Source organism: Schistocerca americana, chromosome 3 (genome assembly GCF_021461395.2).
Source record: "Schistocerca americana isolate TAMUIC-IGC-003095 chromosome 3, iqSchAmer2.1, whole genome shotgun sequence".
In the NCBI taxonomy this organism is placed as follows: Eukaryota; Metazoa; Arthropoda; class Insecta; order Orthoptera; family Acrididae; genus Schistocerca; species Schistocerca americana.
Genome location: NC_060121.1, coordinates 374,724,203 through 374,749,108, shown reverse-complemented (window position 1 = coordinate 374,749,108; position 24,906 = coordinate 374,724,203). Strand labels below are relative to the sequence as shown.

Here is a 24,906-nt window from a genome sequence, read left to right as displayed (position 1 = left end):
CAAAAGTACATTCAGGTATACGTTGTCTTAATTCCTTTGTTTACTTTGCTCGTTACATGTCTACTTTACTTTGTTTACTTTGAAGACATGCATTTTAGAGCCTATGTTTACTGAACATTAGCATTAAATCTATTATTATTATTATAAAATTTTTATTTTGTAATATTAGGCGATTGGCAGTGTTAAGAGAGAAATTAGGAATCAGCAATTATGAGGCAAATGTTTCCTGACAGAATAAAGTTCAGGTAGATGTGCACTGCCAAAATGTTCATCTACTGGAAGAGAATGAGTTCATAGTAATACAATGACTACTTTCAGAATTAATAACAAAAAGGTATGTAGGGGTATATTCTGGTGCAGCTACTTTTTAAAAGTTATGTGAAAAAAAGTCCTTTTAAGTCACTTACATGATGAGTTATGGATAAAGATGAATAAATAAATCAGGTATACAGGGCTCTTCGCAAAGTGAATATCTTATGCTGAAGCAAATGAGGCACTTAAAGCAGCACAGAGCCTGATATTTTCTGCGCCGTTTCCCCAAACCCTGAAGAAAATCATTACAGTGGTGGCATAATCAAAATATTGCCATAATTGCTACCTGAATCTGCAACTATAGTCACAAAGCAATGCCCACCATTTCCAATGAAGAATTTTGGACACTTTTGTCAGTGAAACAAAATGCAATGTCTAATAAGAAAGCAGCTGGCCTAGAGCCTTCATCAAATTACAGCTGCGTGTAGTCTCCTCAATTTACTCCTCTCTCTCCTCAACTTACTCCTCTCTAAACCCATTTTACCTCTTACTGACTTGCAAGCAGTTGGCATGTACAACTGAAAATAAATGTTTTCTTTATTTCTGCTCCTGCATTACCCTAAGGCCATAGAGGACCCTAATACCTTCCCAGGCAACTCCACTTCCATTTGTCCTCCTCATCCTCCTCCTCATCATCATATGTTTCAGTGCACGCACCACTGTGTGGGCTTTGAGAGCACTAACTCCCCCACCCCAGCTCTGCTGTAGTTTGATTTATGGGTAGCCTCATTCTCACATCAAATATCTTTGTACAGAGAACAAAGAACACACTTCATCACTGCTGACATCTTTCAGTAAGTAGAATTTCTAAATCAGCAGTTCTGATTGCCTGTTCTTGTGGACACTGCTTAGTGAAAAGTTGATAGTAATGTGCACATAACTGACTGTTTCCCTGATTTGGCTTCACCTTCCTGAAAGAATATAGCCTGAAAGGTCAGCTTGATGGGTGCTTGGCAGGGCAAACCGGAAGTTTTACAGCCAGTTGACCATCTCCGAGCATTGTGACAGTGCATTTGGGGTAACAGATCACATTAGCAGAGAGAGTCATCAAGTTCGTAAAACCATCTGGTCTGCTTAGAAGACAGCCTGTCACTCGACACTGTAGTGAATGCTGTGCAGCAATAAGACATAGGTTGCTGCTCTTTGCACACATGCAGATTCTTTATTAGCCTCTGACAGCGTACAGTAGAATGGGCTTTCTCAGTGATTGCAAGTTATAATTGCAATCAAAGTATTAAAATTAATGTTCACATTACACGTGCAGAATAACTTGTATACAACTAAAATCTTAAATATTATTATGAAATTTCCATATCATAAAACTCTGTTGTGTTGTAACATGGGATTGTTGTAGCCAGTCATATAAATTTATTTTAAATTTTTTTAAATGGCACAGATTGAATAGACAGAGAGAACTTGTTAAATATTTTGAGGGTATTCACTTTAGATTAGGTTAATACTTGTTCCATAGATCGTGAATACAACACATCCTAATGAAATGGAATGTGCCAGTTTAACGAAAGGTATCTTTACATCCCATAATTCAAAGTTTTTTCTTTTAATTTGTTTTTAAATTTTGGTTGGCTATCTGTCAGACTTTTGATGCTATTGGGTACATGACCAAAGATTTTTCTGGCAGCATAATTCACACCTTTCTGTGCCAAAGTTCAATTTAACTCATAGTAACAAAGATCAACCTTTCTTGTAGTGCTGTAGCTATGAACATGGGTTGTTAATAACAAATTTTATAAGTGAATGTATACTGTGAAGCTACTGTGAAAATCTCTAGCTTTCTGAAATAAATGTTTGCAAGATGATCTTGGTTGGGCCCCAGCTATTATTCTGATTCACACTATTGTGCAGTGAATACTTTGTTCCTTAATGGTGAATTACCTCAAAATATGGTGCCGTATGAAAGCAGTGAATGAAGATAGGCAATAGTAAGCTAATTTACTTATATGTTTATTGCCAAAATTTGCAATAACCGTAATAGTATAAGTAGCAAAACTCAAACGTTTCAGCAGACCATCAATGTGTTTCTTCCAGTTCAATCTCTCATTAATGCAAACAACCAAAAATTTGGAATATTCTGCCCTAGACTTCTGTTCACTCTATTTATTAATGGTGTTATGCCATGTGCTGTACAGAGCTGTATATACTGTGTTTTATCAAAATTTAATGGGAATCCATTTGAAGGCAACCATGTAATAATTTTCTACAAGACATTATTTACAATTTCCTCAGCTAATTCTTGTTTGTTGAGTGTGATTACTATACTTGTATCGTCAGCAAAGAGAACTAGCTGCATCTTCATGAATATAGAGTGGCAAGTCATTAATATATATTAAGAACAATGAGCCAACCCAAGATTGAATGTTGTGGGACCCCATTCTTGATACCTCCACAGGTTGAGGAATCTACTGATTTCTGCACATTATGTGAACTGTTTATTTCAATCTTCTGTACTTTCCTATTTAAATATGAATTAAACCATTTGTATACTGGCCCACTCATACCACAATACTGAAGCTTACCTAGAAGAATTCCATGATTTACACACTCAAAAGCCTTTTGGAGATCACAGAAAATCCTGATTGGTGATGTTTGGTTATTCAGAGCATTTAATATTTGATTAGTGAAAGCATATACTGGGTGAGCAAAAAGTCAGTATAAATATGAAAACTTAATAAACCACAGAATAATGTAGATAGAGAGGTAAAAATTGACACACATGCTTGGAATGACATGGGGTTTTATTAGAACCAAAATGCAGGATGGCGCTCCACCCCATATTGCTAGACGTGTGAAAGATCTCTTGCACGCGTCGTTTGGTGATGATCGTGTGCTTAACCGCCACTATCGTCATGCTTGGCCTCCCAGGTCCCCAGACCTCAGTCCATGTGATTATTGGCTTTGGGGTTACCTAAAGTCGCAAGTTATCGTGATCGACCGACATCTCTAGGTATGCTGAAAAACAACATCCGACGCCAATGCCTCACCGTAACTCCGGACATGCTTTACAGTGCTGTTCACAACATTATTCCTCGACTACAGCTATTGTTGAGGAATGATGGTGGACATATTGAGCATTTCCTGTAAAGAACATCATGTTTGCTTTGTCTTACTTTGTTATGCTAATTATTGCTATTCTGATCAGATGAAGCGCCATCTGTCGGACATTTTTTTAACTTTTGTATTTTTTGGTTCTAATAAAACCCTATGTCATTCCAGGCATGTGTGTCTATTTGTACCTCTCTATCTACATTATTCCTTGATTTATTCAGTTTTCAGATTTATACTGACTTCTTGATTACCCGGTATATAGCATTTTCTGTTGAAAAGCCTTTCTGAAAACCAAACTGGAATTCTGTTAGTACTTAATTTTTGCAGATAATTGAAGCTATTCTTGAATACATTACTTTTCAATAATTTAGGACAAAGCTGTCATACTTGAGATTGGGCAGTAGTTGTTGGGATCAGACCTATCCCTGTTTCATGCAATGGGTTAATAATAGCATATTTTAATCTGTTTCAGTGAGCTATTCCATATGTGACTGAGAATCCTAGTTATCTGTTGGGAATTAGCTTGCACTTTTTTGGAGATGTCGTCAAGTCCATGTGAGATTTTTGCGTGGCTGCGTCACCTCTACGAAAATGTATAATTGTGTGAGATCTTATGTATGACATCCTCATGGAGGACACCAAATTGTCATCAGCATCTTCAGTGCCAGTTGGGAGAGATTTTATACTTCAGTGAAGCTGAGGGCCATGTTAGTAATAGCAGAGTGCACTCAGCAGAGGAGGCAGATGAAATATGTCCTTGCCATAGGGAAGGGGGATACAAAGATTTTTCACTCCCAAATCAGTCAGCAAGGCTTGGGTATGAGAATGGTATTTGCAAGATGGGGCCAGGTCAGGGCCACCAGTTTTCAGGTACTGCTGCCTTAAACTAGGCTGTTCCAGTGCTGTTCCATTGGGGGCAGACACTGCCGAGCAACCCTCAGTTCATTCGCAGGAAGCTGCAGATAGCATAGACTACCCACCAGCTGGTCCATTTACACCAGGGATGAACAAGAATTCTGCTCATGTGCGGTGCTCCTGCTCGCGTGCCATTCTCTCTTCCGACCAATGCTGACTGCACTGAAGTATACAGTAGTGTGTGGTATGGGACAGTAGCACTTGGCGAATTGCTCAGTATATTGTGATTTTAATCTCGGTTTGCCAGTGCATCACTCGTCTTGTCCTGTCCCTCGCAACCTCGAAGCATTTTAGAAAGAGTACTTGCACAGCTGGTATAGGAGATTTTTATCAACTTTTGAAGATGGTAACCATGCTTACCGAAACTGGTAATTCACAATTCAATAAGAGCATTGTATGTTTCATAGAATGGGAATCTTGGCTAAAGTGCCCAGATTACAAGGCTATAAAAAGAAAACCCTCTTCCCTGAGATGTCCATAGGGTGGATGGAAGATGAGGCATAACATTTGTCAGTGAGTAACCTGTGGGGTACTTGCAACAACCAAATGTTATGTCAGACTTTTCTAGTGTGCCATGTCTTGTCTGGATTGACAAGATGTCAAGCTTGTCTAATATGCGGCATTCTTTCATGATCAAACATCTGTTTCTAGCATCTTGTGGTTTATACTTCCACTGATTGAATGGATATTCTGCCACCCAACCAACAAAGTGAGCTTGGATGGACCAGTTCTCTTGAGAAAGTAAATTCCAAGTATGAAATGGATTTAAAATCTGTCTTTGCAGCTACTGAAGAAATGCATATTTATGTTACCATACACATTTCATTTTATTGATTTAAAACATCATCAATGGTCTAGGCTGAAACACATTTATAATTTTGGTTTGCTTCTTAGATCAAAGAACAGTTTATCATGTATGATATTGAAGTTTGACTATTACTTACAGTATTTTTGTGCAGTTTCCATTTATGTCTAGAAGTATCATCTGCTTCCAGAAGTTCCAGCAAGCCGTGCTATTCACACTGATGTTTTTGGTATAATTTCATTTGGATATGCAGCACTACACAATTCAGATATGAAATATGTTGTAATATTACACCACTAGTGTTGTCAATGTACCTGGGTGTATGTTGTGGTGTAATTTAGTTTGTTTGTTTCATGTTTGTTGTCTGTATTTTTCTGTTGCCTTTAGCTCCTATTGAGTCTAACATGAATCTGATTGCAGTTTGTTTGTGATTCTGTGAGTGGTTTGAGGTTGCATTTATTACTGTTTGTTGTTGTTGTTCATGTTCTGTATTTATTCTCATTTATTTATTTATTCATTCATCTGTAGACAGTATAAATTGTATGGATATTGTCAACACACAAAACCAAGTGGTTATATTAAAATGCAGCTACCCACAGAGATCCAATAGGGCTGTAGTTAATGTATGGCAGTGAAACTTGATAGACATGCTAATGTATTGACGTAAAACTGATTTACACTGGGAAACAATTTAGTTCCATTTGTGGCCATCTGGTGCAACTCCGGCACTGTACACTGCTTGTGGGATGGTGTGACCTCCACACTGTCATTTGACGAGCCTTAATGTGAGTGAACAGTTTTTGGCATGTTAATGACATGTGGCTGGGCAACATTATATGGAGTTACAAGGCACATTTTATGCTACAGGGTGCAGTGAATACACAGAACTGCTGAATTTGGGTTAAACCAAATGTTGTGCATGAAGAACCATTACACTTACCTTTTGTGGCTGTGTGATGTGGTTTCACAAGCATGTTTGTTCTTGGTCTGTTCTTCTTTGACGAGAATACCCCCAGAGTGCCTGTCAGTTGTACTGTGACATCTGTAAACAATTGAGACCTCCTTGTACAGCTTGTGATTTCTGCTTTGGAAGAGTGCAGCTTTGTGGAAACAGCCGTCTTCATGCAAGATGGCACAAACACCTTATGTCACTTGCCAAGTGAAAGATCTGCATAATGCAACCTTCCACGAACATGTTCTCTCCAGAGATTTTCCAGATGCATGACCTGCAAGATCACCTGATCTGAATGCAAGTGACTTTTGGTGCAGGGAACATCTAAAAGAGCGCATTAATCAGGGAGATGTTTGGTTTCTACATGATCTGAAGGCCAGTATACAGGAACACATTGCTCAAGATTCCATTGGAATTTGCTGTAAGCAACTGTTGGTCATGCCATTTTACAGATGCAGCATCTCGTCGATGTTTCCAGTGCTCATATTAAACAAATTGTGTAAGCAATGGTTAATAGTAAAATCAACATTATGAATTTCTCACTTGTTCGACCTTTTCTGCCCACTTCATGTTCCAAATCCATTATTTATGGAAACATTTCCGTGTGTCTTTCTTGCGTTCACCGTGCCAGATTTGCATCTGGTGGCCAATATTGGAACTATTTTTTTTCCAGGGTAAATTGCTTCCACATTAACTCATAAGCATATCTACCAAGTTTCACTTCCATATAATTGTTACAGTGCACAGGAATGTCTGTGAGTAGTTGCACTTTAATTATAACCACCCACTACATACAATACAGACACAAAGATACGTAAAAATATGGATTTACACCACATAGATCCATACATTATTTGCCTTACTAGATTACATTTGTATACATAATATTTCACTCTTCCATTGAACTTACTGTAAAATGCCTCTTAATTGCACTAATTAACCAGTAGCATAATTCTCTACAAAATTGACGTATCTTTTAGGTAGTCCTTTACAGTATAAAAATACGTTTCTAACAAATAATTTTTTAGGGTATTCTACATCTACATTTATACTCCGCAAGCCACCCAACGGTGTGTGGCGGAGGGCACTTTCCTGTTCCAGTCCCGTATGGTTCGCGGGAAGAACGACTGTCTGAAAGCCTCCGTGCGCGCTCTAATCTCTCTAATTTTACATTCGTGATCTCCTCGGGAGGTGTAAGTAGGGGGAAGCAATATATTCGATACCTCATCCAGAAACGCACCCTCTCGAAACCTGGCGAGCAATCTACACCGCGATGCAGAGCGCCTCTCTTGCAGAGTCTGCCACTTGAGTTTATTAAACATCTCCGTAACGCTATCACGGTTACCAAATAACCCTGTGACGAAATGCGCCGCTCTTCTTTGGATCTTCTCTATCTCCTCCGTCAAACCGACCTGGTACGGATCCCACACTGATGAGCAATACTCAAGTATAGGTCGAATGAGTGTTTTGTAAGCCACCTCCTTTGTTGATGGACTACATTTTCTAAGCACTCTCCCAATGAATCTCAACCTGGTACCCGCCTTACCAACAATTAATTTTATATGATCATTCCACTTCAAATCGTTCTGCACGCATACTCCCAGATATTTTACAGAAGTAACTGCTACCAGTGTTTGTTCCGCTATCATATAATCATACAATAAAGGATCCTTCTTTCTATGTATTCGCAATACATTACATTTGTCTATGTTAAGGGACAGTTGCCATTCCCTGCACCAAGTGCCTATCCGCTGCAGATCTTCCTGCATTTCGCTACAATTTTCTAATGCTGCAACTTCTCTGTATACTACAGCATCATCCGCGAAAAGCCGCATGGAACTTCCGACACTATCTACTAGGTCATTTATATATATTGTGAAAAGCAATGGTCCCATAACACTCCCCTGTGGCACGCCAGAGGTTACTGTAACGTCTGTAGACGTCTCTCCATTGATAACAACATGCTGTGTTCTGTTTGCTAAAAACTCTTCAATCCAGCCACACAGCTGGTCTTATATTCCGTAGGCTCTTACTTTGTTTATCAGGCGACAGTGCGGAACTGTATCGAACGCCTTCCGGAAGTCAAGAAAAATAGCATCTACCTGGGAGCCTGTATCTAATATTTTCTGGGTCTCATGAGCAAATAAAGCGAGTTGGGTCTCACACGATCGCTGTTTCCGGAATCCATGTTGATTCCTACATAGTAGATTCTGGGTTTCCAAATACAATTTCAGCACAATGATACAATGCAGTACACTTTTGACTTTGTCTCTTATTCCATCATACAACACACTATTTTCGGTTTTTGTTCTGTTTTTATGACTGAGATGTAAATGGTGGCTGGATCTGGTTCCATGTTATAGTGGAGATCTGTTTGTTGGGTACTGATTGATATCTTTCTATTTATGGCTCAATGTGTGCAAGATGTATTTACCTGAAACAGTCAAGATTCCCATAGATTTAAACAAATCTGTGCAGTGTGTTTTCTTGCTACCTTTTGTCATAATTCATACAGCTCTTTTTTTGTAGCTTAAAGATTGTTTGTATATTCTGCTCTAATTACAGAATAAACATATTCAAAATATGTTGTTCTGATGCATGAACTGCTACACACTGAATTCATTGCAGAGCATGCAACCTTTTCTCATTCCGAGTGCAGTATTATGCTCAGTCCACTTTAGTTGTGTGTCAGTGTGAACCCCTTGAAATTTTGTTTTTGGTAAAAATTCATTGAGCTCATTTTTCACTTTTAAAGAATTATTTTTGGGTTTTCTGCTTACGTGAAAACTAATAATGTTGTTTCTTTACATTTAAGGTTAATTTGTTGCTGTCTACCCACCTGCATAAATCCATGAGTGTTCTTCAGCTTTTTCATTTAGTACACTTGGTGATACATCACTGACTAGAATGTTACTGTCATCAACAAACAGTAGTGTTTCACAGTGTTTGACAGTCTGGAAAAAAAAAGAAAATCATTGCTGTATATCGAGAAGAGTATTGAGCCAAGCACGCTTCCTTTTGAGACTCCAATATTAATGTATTCTGGGATAGAAAGGAGTTTTATGCTGTGACTGGAGTTTATTTGAGTGCTCTATACCTATTGCACTCTGTTTTTCTTGTGTGAACAAAACGAGTTGCATGCTACCTTCTTATACCTAGAGCTTCCAGTTTATTTAATAGAACTGTGTGGTCTACTGTATCAGAGGCTTTGCTAAAGCCAAGGAAGGTACCTGCTATAAGATTGCCTTTGTGTAGTGCTTCCAGAACACCATTTGTAAATTAAGCTGTAGCTTATTGTGTGCTTTTTGCCAGGCCTGAAACCAAACTGTTCTTTACACAGAAGATTGTACTATGTTGGGTACCCCATGAGTATTTTTTTATGGTTTCTATTAATTTTGAAAACAATGACAGTAAAGAGACGAGCATATAATTTTCTGTATTTTCAGGGTCTCTTTTCGTATGTAGAGGCAGGACCTTTGCAAGCTTTGGTGCCTCTTAGAAGCCACCTATGGTGAATGATTCATTTATGATGAGCATTAAAGGGTCTTTGATAGTGTCTATATTGTCCATCAGAAGCACACAGGGACTTCATGTATATCTACCAAGGTTTTATTTTTTAGGTTCCGATCAACATTGTTTAGTTATTCTGCAGTGGTGCGTTGCAGCATCATTGTGTTTGGAACATAGTCCAGTGTTTGTACAGGCAGTATTTTATCAGATTTGTGTTACAGTTTGGTAGCTATGTTGCTGAAATATTAATTTGCAAAGTTTACTGTTTTTTTGGTGTACTGTATTGTATCATTGTGCTGAAATTGTATGTTTACCTGTTTTGTCTTTTTTTCTATTTGTCTCTTGTTTGGTGACATTCTGGGTTAATTTTATTTTGTTTTCTGCCTTTTCTATAAATTTATCTTATTGAGATTTCCTTGCAGTTAGTCAAACTTTTCTGTATATCGGGAAACTTTATAATATGGGCATCAGTGGCTGAAGGTATGCCTTCTTGAGGAATAAACTGCAAATAGCTGTTGTATCATCTTTTAATAGTACTGCCTGCTTTCACAATGTTAGAGTTGAATCTTCAAGTAAACCTAAATGAGGAAGAATAGCATGTGGTGTGTGTGTGTGTGTGTGTGTGTGTGTGTGTGTGTGTGTGTGTGTGTGTGTGTGTGTCCCCACATATACAGACACAAGCAGACAAATGTAAAGGCAAAGAGTTTGGACAGAGATGTCAGTCTAGCCGGAAGTATAGAGGCAAAGATGTTGTTGAGTGACAAGTGATGTACGAGGGGCAGCAACTTGAAATTAGGGGAGTTTGAGGCCAGGTGGGTAACGGGAAGAGAGGATATATTGAAGGGCAAGTTCCCATCTCATCTTGGCACAGTGTTACACTGGGTTATCTGGATACTTCCCACTGACACCAACCTATCAGAACTCTGGAGATGGGAACTTGCCCTACAATATATCCTCTCTTGCCGTTACCCACCTGGCCTCAACCCCCGCTAATTTCAAGTTGCCGCCCCTCGTACATCACTTGTCACTCAACAACATCTTTGCCTCTATACTTCCTCCTTGACTGAAATCTCTGCCCAAACACTTTGCCTTTACATATGTCTACTTGTGTCTGTATATGTGCGGATGGATATGTATGTGCGTATGAGTGTATACCTGTCCCTTTTTCCCCCTCAGATAAGTCTTTCTGCTCCCGGGATTGGAATGACTCCTTACCCTCTCCCTTAAAACCCACATCCTTTCATGTTTCCCTCACCTTCCCTCTTTCCTGATGAAGCAACCGTGGGTTGCGAAAGCTTGATATTTGTGTGTGTCTTTATGTGTTTTTTATTTTTAGGTCATTTACAGGAAAAATTTGAACACATTGGACACCCATCATTCCGAATCAGGTTATAACAAATTAGTCAAATTAGTGATGAAAGTCAAAATTCAAATTGGGTGGAATGAAGAAGATGGCCACAGAAGAAGAGCAACCCCATAAGATGAATAATAAATTTATGGATGTTTTACTATATGCTCTCTAGATTCTTGCCATTTCTAAAAAATATTTATATTTCATAATCCCCCGTGTACTATTCTCATTTGTTTAGATGTACCTGAAGATCAACTCAAACATTGTGTAACGGATACTACTATTAAAGGATCATACAACAGCTGTTTGCGATTTATTTTTCAAGAATTTTCTATATATGTTTTTGTTTGATTGGTAGTATTTTTGAAATGCAGGATCATTTTGCCTGTTTTTGTGCTGCTGAGGGTTTCCTTATTCCATTAGTCACCCAGTTACTTTTCTTTTGTGCTTTAGTAACCCTTAGTACTTTTCGGAACACTTCTTTTAATTTGAATGTAAATATCATTAGAAACTTTGCAAGCTTCCCAACCATCCTAGTCTCTGTGCACACTTCTTCCCATGCTTCATTGCTCATCTGTGTGGCAAATTCAGCCTATTTTTGGCTTACAGAAAAGCAATCTATATGTGTGTTTTATTTTTGTTTTCTATGCCCATGTTTAGTTTTAAGAACTAATTGGAATGATTATATATGATGGTAGTATCTGTTCCTGAAAGAACAGTTACCGTGGATGACCATGCAGCTTTGCTAGAAATTAGCCCGGTCGGGGCACACATTTTCAACATGTCCCCAATGAAGTACATCAACGCCTGTTTGCAGCGAGGGTGTCCATTTAATTATCAATAAATTGGAATGATCTGAAGCAACATAAGAATTTTCATCCTTGGAGTCAGTTATTACATAGTCAGTGATTGATGTTGAATGCTTGGTTACCAACGTTGCAGAGTGTTAATCAGTGGTGATATCCTATAGTTGTTGCAGTATTAATCAGAGTGATGACATTCTATAGTTGTACATAATGTTAAAGAATGTGTTACAGGATCCATCTGTGTTCAAAGTGTTGACATTTAAATTTCCACAAATTAGCATTGTCAAAGTTGTGGTTGTGATTGCCCTTTCTGATGGTTGTATATAGAAAGTTTAGGTGTTATTTTCTTTTTCTTTTTTTTCATGTTCTCTTAATGTAAACTTTGCTCTTGTGTATTGATGGTATTCCCTTGTATAAAAAAGATATTTGTATTTTCTCATATTACATTCCATATTTCTTAGTAAAAATTCACAATTTTATCTTTTACAGTCTCTATAGATCAAATGACGTTAATGCTGCAGAAATTAGATTTTTGGAATTGAAGGATAAGGTGCCACATCTTATTCAGATATCCAAGGATGTGAGTATAATTTTGTGAAAACTTTCCCATGATCATTTGAACATTTTGTTTATTTCAGTTCAGATAATATTTTAGATTGAAGATGTCTTGCCACCTTTATATAGTTGATGAAAAACATTTTTATCTTTATATGTAAATGTAAGGTTGTATATAATAGAAAGAAACCTTCCACATGGGAAAAATATATTAAAAAATGCTGTGACTTACCAAACGAGAAAGTGCTGGTAGATAGACACAATAAAAAAACACACAAATTTCAAGCTTTCGCAACCCACAGTTGCTTCATCAGGAAAGAGGGAAGGAGAGGGAAAGACGAAAGGATGTGGGTTTTAAGGGAGAAGTTAAGGAGGCATTCCAATCCTGGGAGCGGAAACACTTAGCTTAGGGGGAAAAAGGGACAGGTATACACTCGCGCGCACACACACACACACACACACACACACACACACACACACACACACACATATCCATCCGCACATATAAATGTAAGGTTGCTTGTTTTTTAAATTATTTAATTTACCAGACCAGTATTGAGGTCACACTCACCACCAGTAGTCTTACATTTTACTTTTGAGTCTTTATAGATTCTCTTTAATATGTTGTATTAATATTATAGACTTTCTAGCACATTCTCTTATTTTTATTAATGGATTGGAATTCCAAATATCAGTGACATATAAAAAACAAGCAGCCTTGTCTTTATGTATGCAAATAAAAATGTTGTTCACCAGCAGGAAATATTCTTTTACTGTAAGTTTCATATGTCATAAATGAGCCTTATTGGTGCAGTGTCTGTTACTTAAAACTCTACATTTCATTGCTGGGAACTCTGTGCCACTTTCAGAAGGTGTCAAAAAGTAACTGTTATAAATATAATAACTGAGTATTGTTTTCATAACCATGCTCATATTATTTTGTCATTGTGCCTTAAGATATGTGGCTGGTAAATATCTGGGAAGCATTTCGCAAACAGTAGCAGTGTTTTCTTTTCTCTGTCTTATGACCATGACAGGTAGGAAGCATTGGAAATGTCTCTATGCTTGCTGCATATCTGCAAATATTTGTGGAGAAAGATTCAAGGGGAGAAGAGAATGAAAGACTAAGCCTTACAAATCTAAAAATAAATAAATAAAACTGTTGTGAAATTAAAAACAGCCAGTCTGCTCAAAAGTGCACATCTGTGAAATCAAAATCTACTGCTTGGTAATGTTCAATACTGTGTCACTCCACCACATGCATTACGAGGTCTGTTCAAAAAATTCCAGAATTGTGTCCACAGAATGTTCCCTTCCCCTCTAATCCCAAAAATTTGCACTTCTTCTTAACACAAATTTTTTGTGTGAAGGTTATGTCCCAGTAGATGGAATTGATGGTGTGTTTAAATAACTGGAAATAGATAAAATAACAAAGTAATGAGAAAGGGAGCATTACGTTGTATGTTGGAGAAGGAGCACAAGCTGGATAATATGAAGGGGAGGATAGAAAAGGAGAAAAAATGAATCGAGGGTAGGGTGTGATAACAACACCCCTCGAAGGCATCTAAGGTAATCAGTCTAGATCCGCATCAATATCTATATACTTTTCTGCTTTTTTTCAGTTGATTAGACAATTCTGTTGATTTTCGTCTGTCTAAACAACTCCTGTCAGCGATCATAAAATAGTTTTGATCAGAACAAAATGGAGAAAGATAGGACAAATTATTTCCATTTGGCTGTGAAACTGCACCAACACACACAGTATCGAAAGTGTGCCATTTATGTACTTAAAAGAATGAGTCGTCTTGATGATTAAACACGTGATGTGGCTAATATTATTCAGATACCATTAAATTATTGCCTGTATTTTAGAGGTTTTCCAGTTACTGCCAATTTACTGAGGATAATAAACATCCAGTCAATCAAAAGAAAAGGTTCTAAATGGCTATTTGGAATGTAAAAAATGGAGGGAGGGTGAGTGGGGGTTGATTTATAACTAAGAAACATAAAAAATATACACTGGTGATAAAAATGATGATAGAAATCATACTAAATGGTAAAGGATGGGAAACTACTAACTGAGAAGAGATGAACAACGAAGGGAAAGCTAATGGGTACTTTCTATTCCCTATTCTTTTTATTACTAAGATAAAAATGATAAACATGTGAGAAAGCTTTATTAAACTAGAGATGAGAAAGGCAGTAAGAACAGACAAAAATAGATCTTGGAGGAAATTTAGACCATGTTAGATACAGTATTACAGGGCATGCTGGAGATATAAGTTCCATGCAGACTGTTCAGAGAAATGATTTGGATTGATTGGGTAAATCGGTTCATATGATTTTCAGGTAGCAGTTGACTAAATACTACTAGTATGTCTGCTGTAGAGTTTGTTTCTTATCATTGATGAAAACTGAGGGGGAAAAAAGTGCAGCTGACTCCAGTATATAAGAAGGGTAGAAGAACAGACCTGCAAAATTACAGACCAATATTCCTAACTTCAGTTTTCTGCAGAATCTTTGAACATGTTCTCAGTTCAGTTGAGACAAAGAAGCTTATGTCCACAAATCAGCATGATTTTAGAAAGCATCACTTGTGCAAAACTCAGTTTACCCTTCTCTCATGTAATATACTGTAAACTATGGATGAAGGGCAACAGGCAGATGCCATATTTGTAGATTTCTGGAAGACTTTCGACATGGGGGCTGCATTGAAGGCTGTTAACAAAGGTATGAGCATATGGAATAAGTCTACAAATATGTGAGTGCTTGAAAACTTCCCAAGTTATAGAATCCAGTATGTTGTCCTTGATGGCAAGTTTTTGTCAGAGACAAAGGTACTGTCAGGAGTGTCCCAGGGAAATGTGATAGGACTGCTGCTGTTCTCTGTATACATAAATGGTTTTTTGCGGATGGGGTGGGCGACAGTTGGCAGTTGTTGCTGATGGTGCTGTGGTGCAGGGTAAGGTGTCATTGTTGGGTGACTGTAGGAAGATACAAGATGACTTGGACAAAATTTCTAGTTGGTGTGGTGAATGACAGCTAGCTCTAAATGTGAGGAAAATGCAGGTTAGCGCAGATGAGTAGGAAAAACAAACCTTACAGAGTTAACAGTGTCGTGCTTGACAGAGGCAAGCCACTTAAATATCTGGGCATAACGTTGCAAAGTGATATGAAATGGAACAAGCATGTGAGAAGTGTGGTAGGAAAGGAAAATATTCGACTTTGGTTTATTGGTAGAATTTTAGGAAAGAGTAGTTCTAATGTAAAGGATACCACATATAGGACAGTGATGCGACTCATTCTTCAGTACCACTCGAGTGTTTGGGATGTGTAGCAGGTCAAATTGAAGGAAGACATCGAAGAAATTCAGAGACGGGCTGCTAGATTTGTTACCGGTAGGTTCAAACAATACGTAAGTGTTATGGAGATGCTTCGGGAATTCAAATGGGAATCCTTGGAGGGAAGGTGATATTCTTTTCATGGAATGCTATTGAGAAAATTTAGAGAATCAGCATTTGAAGCTGACTGCCGAATGATTGTACTGCTGCCAACATACATTGCTCATAAGGGCCACAAAGATAAGGTATGAAAAATTAGGGCTCGTACAGAGGCATATAGATAGTCATTTTTCTCTCTCACTATTTGTGAGAGGAACAGGAAAAGAAATGACTAGTAGTGGTACAAAGTATTCTCATCATGTACGTAAAAGTAGATGTCGATTTAGATGTAATTACAAAAAGTTTGATAGACGATTTTTGTACTGTTACACTGGGCTCCATCTTTGAGTAAATATTAAATGCATGTGATGTGCTATTCGTGGGACACCTTCTGAATGTGTAGAACAGATTTTTCGTATGAACTTACAATGTGGTGACCTTGGGTAAAATGTTATGCATTGTAATTGATTAACTATCTTCTGACTCACCAAAGTTTGATGGAGTAATGTGTGGTTACAGTGGCTCACTGTCAAACGATGACTATGTGCTACCACAAGATCTTACTGATGTGTGCTATCTGCAGCTATCTAAGACGTAATTAGTGATAAAAATGTAGGATTACAGCTGAATTGTCATTAGGTGGGGCTATGCCATTAGGTGGGGCACAGTTTATTCCATTAAAACAATTCACAAACTGTTAACAAGTTCATGAACTGTTACTGTTGAGTATTAAATTGTGAGCAGTATGATTGAGAATCACAAGTTTGATTGTGTGGAAGCACATCAGTAATGTGATTAACTTCTCAACTGAGTTTAGTGATAGCAATATATATCATTGATATACATCAAGAAGAGTGTTGTACCAAGCCCACTTTCTTGTGGGACATAAATATTAATGCGTTCTGGGTTAGAAAGGAGTTTTATGGTATGAATGGAGCTTATTTGAGAGATCTCTAAGTGTTCCACTGTGTGTTTTTCAGGTATGAATGGAACGATCTAACTGCTGTTGTAGTAGCCAAGTAACTTTTATCCAGCCACATTCTTTTTGAAAAATGTTTAAGGCTTTACAGTCCACAACAAGAATTTATTTTAAATCTGGCAAGAACATACATCTGTACTGCTACCAAGAGCAACCTAGGTTTCTTCTCATAATGCATGGGACTTCGCTCTTCTCTGTCTGCTTCTACACATCTCTTCATATAGCTACTACACTCATCATGTGCCTGGGTACTTAACTCTCTCTCTCTCTCTCTCTCTCTCTCTCTCTCTACCACTAAGCAGAATTTTTACAAAATTTAAACTGTGCAATCTACATCATTAAATTTAAACACCCCAAAATGTATATGGTCTTGTGTTGATCAAAATGCTGTTACAAACATAAATTGTGTCATGTAAGGTATTCTGTTTGACACGTATTAAAGACTTTGTGAAACAAAAGAAACGTGTAGATAATCAATTGTAGACAGTCATGCAGTATATTCTGAAAGGTTTTGTTTTTATCTTTCTTATGGTACATCCATGATTTACTCTATCTAACACAATTTGCCCATAAGTGAGCTAATTATGAACAATAAGTATCCAAAGTCAGTAATTTTATCAGATACACACAAATCGCCAAATGTAGAGTTGTATTACTATTAGTAGTGTGTATCAATCTTACTGAGTACTTTTGCTGTTTTTATTACCTGTGAATTAATGACTGAATTTCCTTAGTTGTTTACTATGTCTGATGCCTAATTAAGCCAGTATACTACGGATATCTCTTCACTATTCTGTAGCACCTGAAAAGAACCATCAGTTGATAGCTCACTTGGTGTATCAGGTTTTGTTGAACTTACATTAGTTTTGGAGAAAAGTGCATTATTGTGTATTGTAAACATGTATATCTGCTAAAGCATTTGTATGACCAATTAACCCTTTACACCAAAAATACCTCATTCGGATTTCCTTTCTAGTTTTATGTTTGATTTCATTGTAACTCAGCTTTTACTGGCAGTGAGCATTCACTACCTCCTGGTTACTGCCATTTTTTTGCCTTTCGCAGTGTCCCATTTAGAACATTCTTATTACATTCACAGCTGTGAGTGGGCCTGAAAATCATGTACTCATCACATGGCTTCCTCTTTATCTATGGAGACTGGATAGTACCCTAGTACTTTCCTGGCCTTACTCAATCTGCCCTGACGAAAGTTGATAATATGAAAGCATTGAGGACCAAGCTTTCAGATGGTTACACCCTCACTTTCATACTCAGGATGATGTGCCATATCACAGACTATTGTCACAAGTGACCAGTACTGGAGGTAATGGGAGGGAAATGGAGCAATATTGAGTTTCATTACTGTGGTTGGTGTATTTGGAAGGGCTGACACTACAGATATCAGTTTTTTTTTCCGTGCCGTCAAAAACTTTTATTTTTGTTAACATTAGTTTTAAATATATGTTTTTTAAATGTAGGACGTAAAAAAAGTATTAATTTTTAACATTTTTATGTTGTTCTCTTTAAGTTGAGCAGCTTACAAGGCCTCCAGAAACTGTGTGATGCTTTGAGAGAGAATCCGTCGTGGTCTCTAGCCCATCTTGCAGCACACTTTTCACTGAATGAGTGTTTCGAGAAACCTTCTGTTTCGAGGTAGGCATACTGTTTGTTTAGGCCTATTCTTGAAACTAATCATTTAGTTTCTTTTGACTGATAATATCTCTCAATAAAATTTGATTCTCTGTTTTGCAATTATACATGTTTAACATGTAGAGTTTAGCAAGTAAGAAAATTTCTTTGTTATCTGTTCTTTGTCTGCAGCGAGATAAATGTCCCCGAGACGAGTACTGGTATGTCACCACTTCAAGTGGCTGTAAAGACGGGAAATTTAAAAACGGTTCAGGCCCTTCTGACATGCAGAGATGTAAGCCTAGAGCATTTAGACTATGAGGCAAACTCTGTCTATCATTATGCTGCAAATACGTCAAAGGAAATTATACAGGTACTGTTGAGTATGTACATTATAGTGATTTATTCATTCAGGTGTATTGTTCACAACTATGTAATATTTGCTTTTGTAAAACAAGGAATAATATATAATGGGGCAAACTGTAGGAAACAGTCGCTGAAGGGATAAGGAGCAAAAAAGGTCATATTGATATTTGGTCAGAAATATGTTGCAAGGGGAGTACACCGACTTGGAGGTAGAGATAAAAGACCTTTGACAGTGTAGATTTCAGTAATTGAAAGCAAATATGAGAACAAGTCAGGCAAGTGAAAATGTTCTCTCTATACTAGTGTTTTAGATCCACACTCATGAGAGTAGTGAGCTTGAGCACCATTGTGCAGTAACCACATTACCCTTCGCACCACCAAAGGCATGTCATCCAGCAGGGCAGGCAGCGTCACCCACAGGAAATGAAGATATGCCTCACCTGCCCATACATTGAGGCTGATGGTTCACTGCCACCATATCATGGGGATTCTCCGTAACCCAAAGGTGGGTATTGTGAAGATTGATGTTATAGCACCTTTTAAAGGTTGACTCATGTGTAAGTAGAATAACCCCCCCCCTCAATGAGCCACGGACCTTGCCGTTGGCGGGGAGGCTTGCGTGCCTCAACGACACAGATAGCTGTATCGTAGGTGCAACCACAACGGAGGGGTATCTGTTGAGAGGCCAGACAAACGTATGGTTCCTGAAGAGGGGCAGCAGCCTTTTCAGTAGTTGCAGGGGCAACAGTCTGGATGATTTACTGATCTGGCCCTGTAACACTAACCAAAACAGCCTTGCTGTTGTGGTACTGCGAAAGGCTGAAAGCAAGGGGAAACTACAGCCGTAACCCGAGGGCATGCAGCTTTACTGTCTGATTAAATGATGATGGCGTCCTCTTGGGTAAAATATTCCGGAGGTAAAATAGTCCCCCATTCGGATCTCCGGGTGGAGACTACTCAAGAGGACGTCGTTATCAGGAGAAAGAAAGCTGGCGTTCTACGGATCGGAGTGTGGAATGTCAGATCCCATAATCGGGCAGGTAGGTTAGAAAATTTAAAAAGGGAAATGGAAAGGTTAAAGTTAGATATAGTGGGAATTAGTGAAGTTCGGTGGCAGGAGGAACAAGACTTCTGGTCAGGTGACTACAGGGTTATAAATACAAAATCAAATAGGGGTAATGCAGGAGTAGGTTTAATAATCAATTAAAAAGTAGGAATGCAGGTAAGCTATTACAAGCAGCTTAGTGAACACACTATTGTGGCCAAGATAGACACGAAGCCCACGCCTACTACAGTAGTACACGTTTATATGCCAACTAGCTCTGTAGATGATGATGAAATTGATGAAATGTGTGATGAGATAAAAGAAATTCTTCAGGTAGTGAAGGGAGATGAAAATTTAATAGTCATGGGTGACTGGAATTCAACAGTAGGAAAAGGAAGAGAAAGAAACGTAGGTGAATATGGATTGGGGCTAAGAAATGAAAGAGGAAGCCGTCGGGTAGAATTTTGCACAGAGCATAACTTAATAATAGCTAACACTTGGTTGAAGAATCATGAAAGAAGGTTGTATACATGGAAGAACCCTGGAGATACTAGAAGGTATCAGGTAGATTATATAATGGTAAGACAGAGATTTAGGAACCAGGTTTTGAATTATAAGACATTTCCAGGGGCAGATGTGGACTCTGACTACAATCTATTGGTTATGAACTGTAGATTAAAACTGAAGAAACTGGAAAAAGTTGGAAATTTAAGGAATTGGGACTTGGATAAACTGAAAGAACCAGATGTTGTACAGAGTTTCAGGGAGAGCATAAGGGAACAATTGACAGGAATGGGGGGAAGAAATACAGTAGAATAACAGTGGGTAGCTTTGAGAAATGAAATAGTGAAGGCAGCAGAGGATCAAGTAGGTGAAAGGACGAGGGCTAGTAGAAATCGTTGGGTAACAGACGAAATACTGACTTTTATTGATGAAAGGAGAAAATACAAAAATGCAGTAAGTGAAGCAGGCAAAAAGAAATACAAACGTCTCAAAAATGAGATCGACAGGAAGTGCCAAATGGCTAAGCAGGGATGGCTAGAGGACAAATGTAAGGATGTAGAGGCTTATCTCACGAGGGGTAAGATAGATACTGCCTACAGGAAAATTAAAGAGACCTTTGGAGAAAAGAGAACCACTTGCATGAATATCAAGAGCTAAGATGGAAACCCAGTTCTAAGCATAGAAGGGAAAGCAGAAAGGTGGAAGGAGTATATAGAGGGTCTATACAGGGGCGATGTTCTTGAGGACAATATTATGGAAATGGAAGAGGATGTAGATTAAGATGAAATGGGAGATATGATACTGCGTGAAGAGTTTGACAGAGCACTGAAAGACCTAAGTCGAAACAAGGCCCTGGGAGTAGACAACATTCCATTAGAACTACTGACAGCCTTGGGAGAGCCAGTCCTGACAAAACTCTACCATCTGGTGAGCAAGATGTATGAGACAGGCGAAATTCCATTAGACTTCAAGAAGAATATAATAATTCCAACCCCAAAGAAAGCAGGTGTCGAGAGATGTGAAACTTACCGAACTATCAGTTTAATAACTCACAGGTGCAAAATACCAACGCAAATTCTTTACAGATGAATGGAAAAACTGGTAGAAGCCAACCTCGGGGAAGATCAGTTTGGATTCCGTAGAAATGTTGGAACACGTGAGCCAATACTGACCCTACGACTTATCTTAGTAGAAAGATTAAAGAAAGGCAAACCTACATTTCTAGCATTTGTAGACTTAGAGAAAGCTTTTGACAGTGTTGACTGGAATACTCTCTTTCAAATTCTGAAGGTGGCAAGGGTAAAGTACAGGGAGCGAAAGGCTATTTACAATTTGTACAGAAAGCAGATGGCAGTTATAAGAGTCAAGGGACATGAAAGGGACACAGTGGTTGGGAAGGGAGTGAGACAGGGTTGTAGCCTCTCCCCAATGCTATTCAATCTGTATATTGAACAAGCAGTAAAGGAAACAAATGAAAAGTTCGGAGTAGGTATTAAAGTCCATGGAGAAGAAATAAAAACTTTGAGGTTCACCGATGACTGTAATTCTGTCAGAGACAGCAAAGGACGTGGAAGAGTAGTTGAACGGAATGGACAGTGTCGTGAAAGGAGGGTATAAGATGAACATCATCAATAGCAAAACGAGGATAATGGAATGTAGTCGAATTAAGTCGGGTGATGCTGAGGGAATTAGATTAGGAAATGAGACACGTAAAGTAGTAAAGGAGTTTTGCTATTTGGGGTGCAAAATAACTGATGATGGTCGAAGTAGAGAGGATATAAATGAAGATTAGATGGGTAGATCACATAACTAATGAGGAGGCATTGAATAGAATTGGGGATAAGAGGATTTTGTGGCACAACTTGACTAGAAGAAGGGATCAGTCGGTAGGATATGTTCTGAGGCATCAAGGGATCACCAATTTTGTACTGGAGGGAGGGTAAAAATCGTAGAGGGAGACCAAGAGATGAATACACTAAGCAGATTCAGAAGGATGTAGGTTGCAGTAGGTACTGGGAGATGATGAAGCTTGCAAAGGATAGAGTAGCATGGAGAGCTGCATCAAACCAGTCTCAGGACTGAAGACCACAACAACAACAATGATAATGACAGTGACAATTGTCATGGAGAATGTTCCACACAGTTGTTTGACTTATCCCTTGCTGGCAATCCACCTGCCTGGTGCCGATACTGGGGTCATTGTCAAAAAAAAAAAAAAAAAAATTGTCTCTACCTTTAAATGGGTGTGCTTCACTTGAAACACATTTCTGGCCATATGTCCATATGACATTTTTTGCTTCTTATTCTCCCAGGGATACTTTTCTACAGTTTGTCGTGTATCACATGTATACATATGTTTTTAATGAGAATTAGACAGGTAGTCAGACTTGAAACAATAGTTGTTTGATAAATTGCATATGTGATAACTTATGTATAATACAACTATAAATGTAGGCACATTACTGTGAACAATTATTTTAATGCCATTCCTTCTTTCAACATATGCTCCTTGTGTTAGTTTTGAAATTGTATCTAGTTGGTGCACGTCTGAGAATCTGTATCAAGGCATAAGAGTATAAAAACTGATGTTCTGTGAGGTGAACATGAAAAGAATGCTGCAAGAGTAAATTATTATAAAAAAATATTCTGGCTTCTCATTTTATGTGGTAGCCCTTTCTATGACTAAATGGAATTGGTTAACAGAATTTTGGAGGAAGTACGTGTCTGGGTATTTGCTTTAAGGTGCACTTCATTTGTAACATCACTCTTTGCTGATAAACCATTAAAACATTGTCCTTTAACTATAATTCTGTTTATTTTTTTTTCAAAATTTTATGGATTAATGAATTGTGTTACTGTATAATGCTATCTAACTCAGTCATAGCACCGATCTGTTTCAACTATCAGAGTTGAAAATCCACTAAATCTTTCACCAGTGTTATCCCTCTGTATGGTATAACCATAGAATGGTTACAAAATGGAAGAAATCCACATAGTTAGCAGGTTTGTCAACAATATCTGAGAGCACCTCCACTGACATAACTTCTTTCTCTGCCATCTTCTTGCATACTTTGGGAGTTGTTAATTTCGTATTTTTTGATAAGTCTCTTTACAGAATGAAGCATTTTGAACATGGAATTTCAGGAATTTCAGTAGTGAGATGTTTCTAGTAATGTATTGTATTAAACCTGTTTTATTTGACTGTTTATTTTCAATACATTCCTTTTACGTCAGTTTATGGAAGCCACACAGTTTAAGGGAGAACTTCTTAGTGTGATGAAACCAAGCTTTAAGTGAGAAGTCTAGGAATACACAACAACCCACTTTGCTTTTGTAAGAATTATGAAGTTAAAATTAGAGCAGTTACAGCATATAATCAACCACTCTTCCTTTGTCCATACAAGGATGGAATGGGAAGAAGCCTTATTAACTGGTACAATTTGAAGTGCCTTCTGCCATGCATTGCACAGTGATTTGCAGAGTACTGATGTAGAACCAAGCATGTTATTTTTGTGTTTATGTGAAGTATTGCACTTGTAAAATTTTTCGTGCAGCTGCTAAGGCCTACACATGAACTTATGCAGTACCTGCTGCATCATCTTTAACTTCAAATAGGAGGCAAGGAAATCAGAAAATCATGCTCCTAAAATCGTATCCACTAATTCTGACTTATTTTGTAAGAAGCTTTATAAAATCCACATATGTGGTGTTTCTGGTGGCTCATTGTGGTTTACATAAATGTGCAGGAATGGAGTCTGTCTTCCAAGTTGATTAGCAGTTCCTGATTATGGAACTTGCTAATTTTGTACTGCAGCTGAAATTGCTAGAAATCTATAAGAAACAAAAGGAGGAAATCTTCCATTTAACTTTAATGAACACGTTCATAACTTATTTTGTGTTAAGACCACGTGTGTGCGATCCATAGACTTCCCTGTGCAGTTAACATCTGCAATGTCTTCCTGTTTCTTCCATAAAAAGTACTATTTCTTAATCTTTACTGTAAACTAATGGAATGTCACAGCCTCGACTTTGGGTATTGCCAACAATGTTGGCATTTACCTCTTACAAAGCACTACTTGTACAAATTATAGTGTGTAGTGAGTTGCCCTGCATAATTGTTACAAGTGGTACCAAACAAGAATATGTAAATTTGTAAATTGTGTAGAAAAATTTCTGCTATCAGTTACAATAAAATTAATTTTTCCACACACTGTAAAGGAACAGGCACGGAGTTCAACAGCATCCACTACAGATAAAATTCATTTAAATTTGTAAATATCTTTTTCAGTATTGTAAAAATTGCTTTGCTGTCACAAATAAGCTGGTGTTTGTGAAAATTGGACCAGAAATAAAGCAGCCAAGTGAATAAAATGAAATGCTTAGAACAAACCTTTCATGGCATGAAAAACACTTCATTCATTTTTCAGCAATACACAATTGAATGAATGAAAGAACATTTTACTCTGAATCAGTGACAAATAAATCATAATCATCATCATTTAATTGACAGTCACAGCCCTCAAATCTATATCCATAATGACTGGAAGTGATGCATGATTGATTGTTTTATACTGGGAAAATTATTTATTTTTGTTGTTGTTGTTGTTACAATTTTTGTTAGTGCCTGCTCTTCACAAGGAATCATTTGGATAATTAGTGAGACTTGTGAACACA

General features: G+C 37.8%; 1 protein-coding gene across 1 annotated transcript in view; it reads left to right on the top strand.

Annotated features, from left to right (window-relative positions):
- The window catches only part of LOC124605794 (85/88 kDa calcium-independent phospholipase A2-like), a 170,782-nt gene that overhangs the window by 5,671 nt on the left and 140,205 nt on the right, over positions 1 to 24,906 (top strand). Inside the window, exons 2-4 of the mRNA XM_047137686.1 lie at positions 12,204 to 12,294; positions 18,217 to 18,341; positions 18,510 to 18,690. Coding sequence (XP_046993642.1) covers positions 12,204 to 12,294; positions 18,217 to 18,341; positions 18,510 to 18,690 — 397 coding nt within the window. The remainder of the gene's footprint in view (positions 1 to 12,203; positions 12,295 to 18,216; positions 18,342 to 18,509; positions 18,691 to 24,906) is intronic.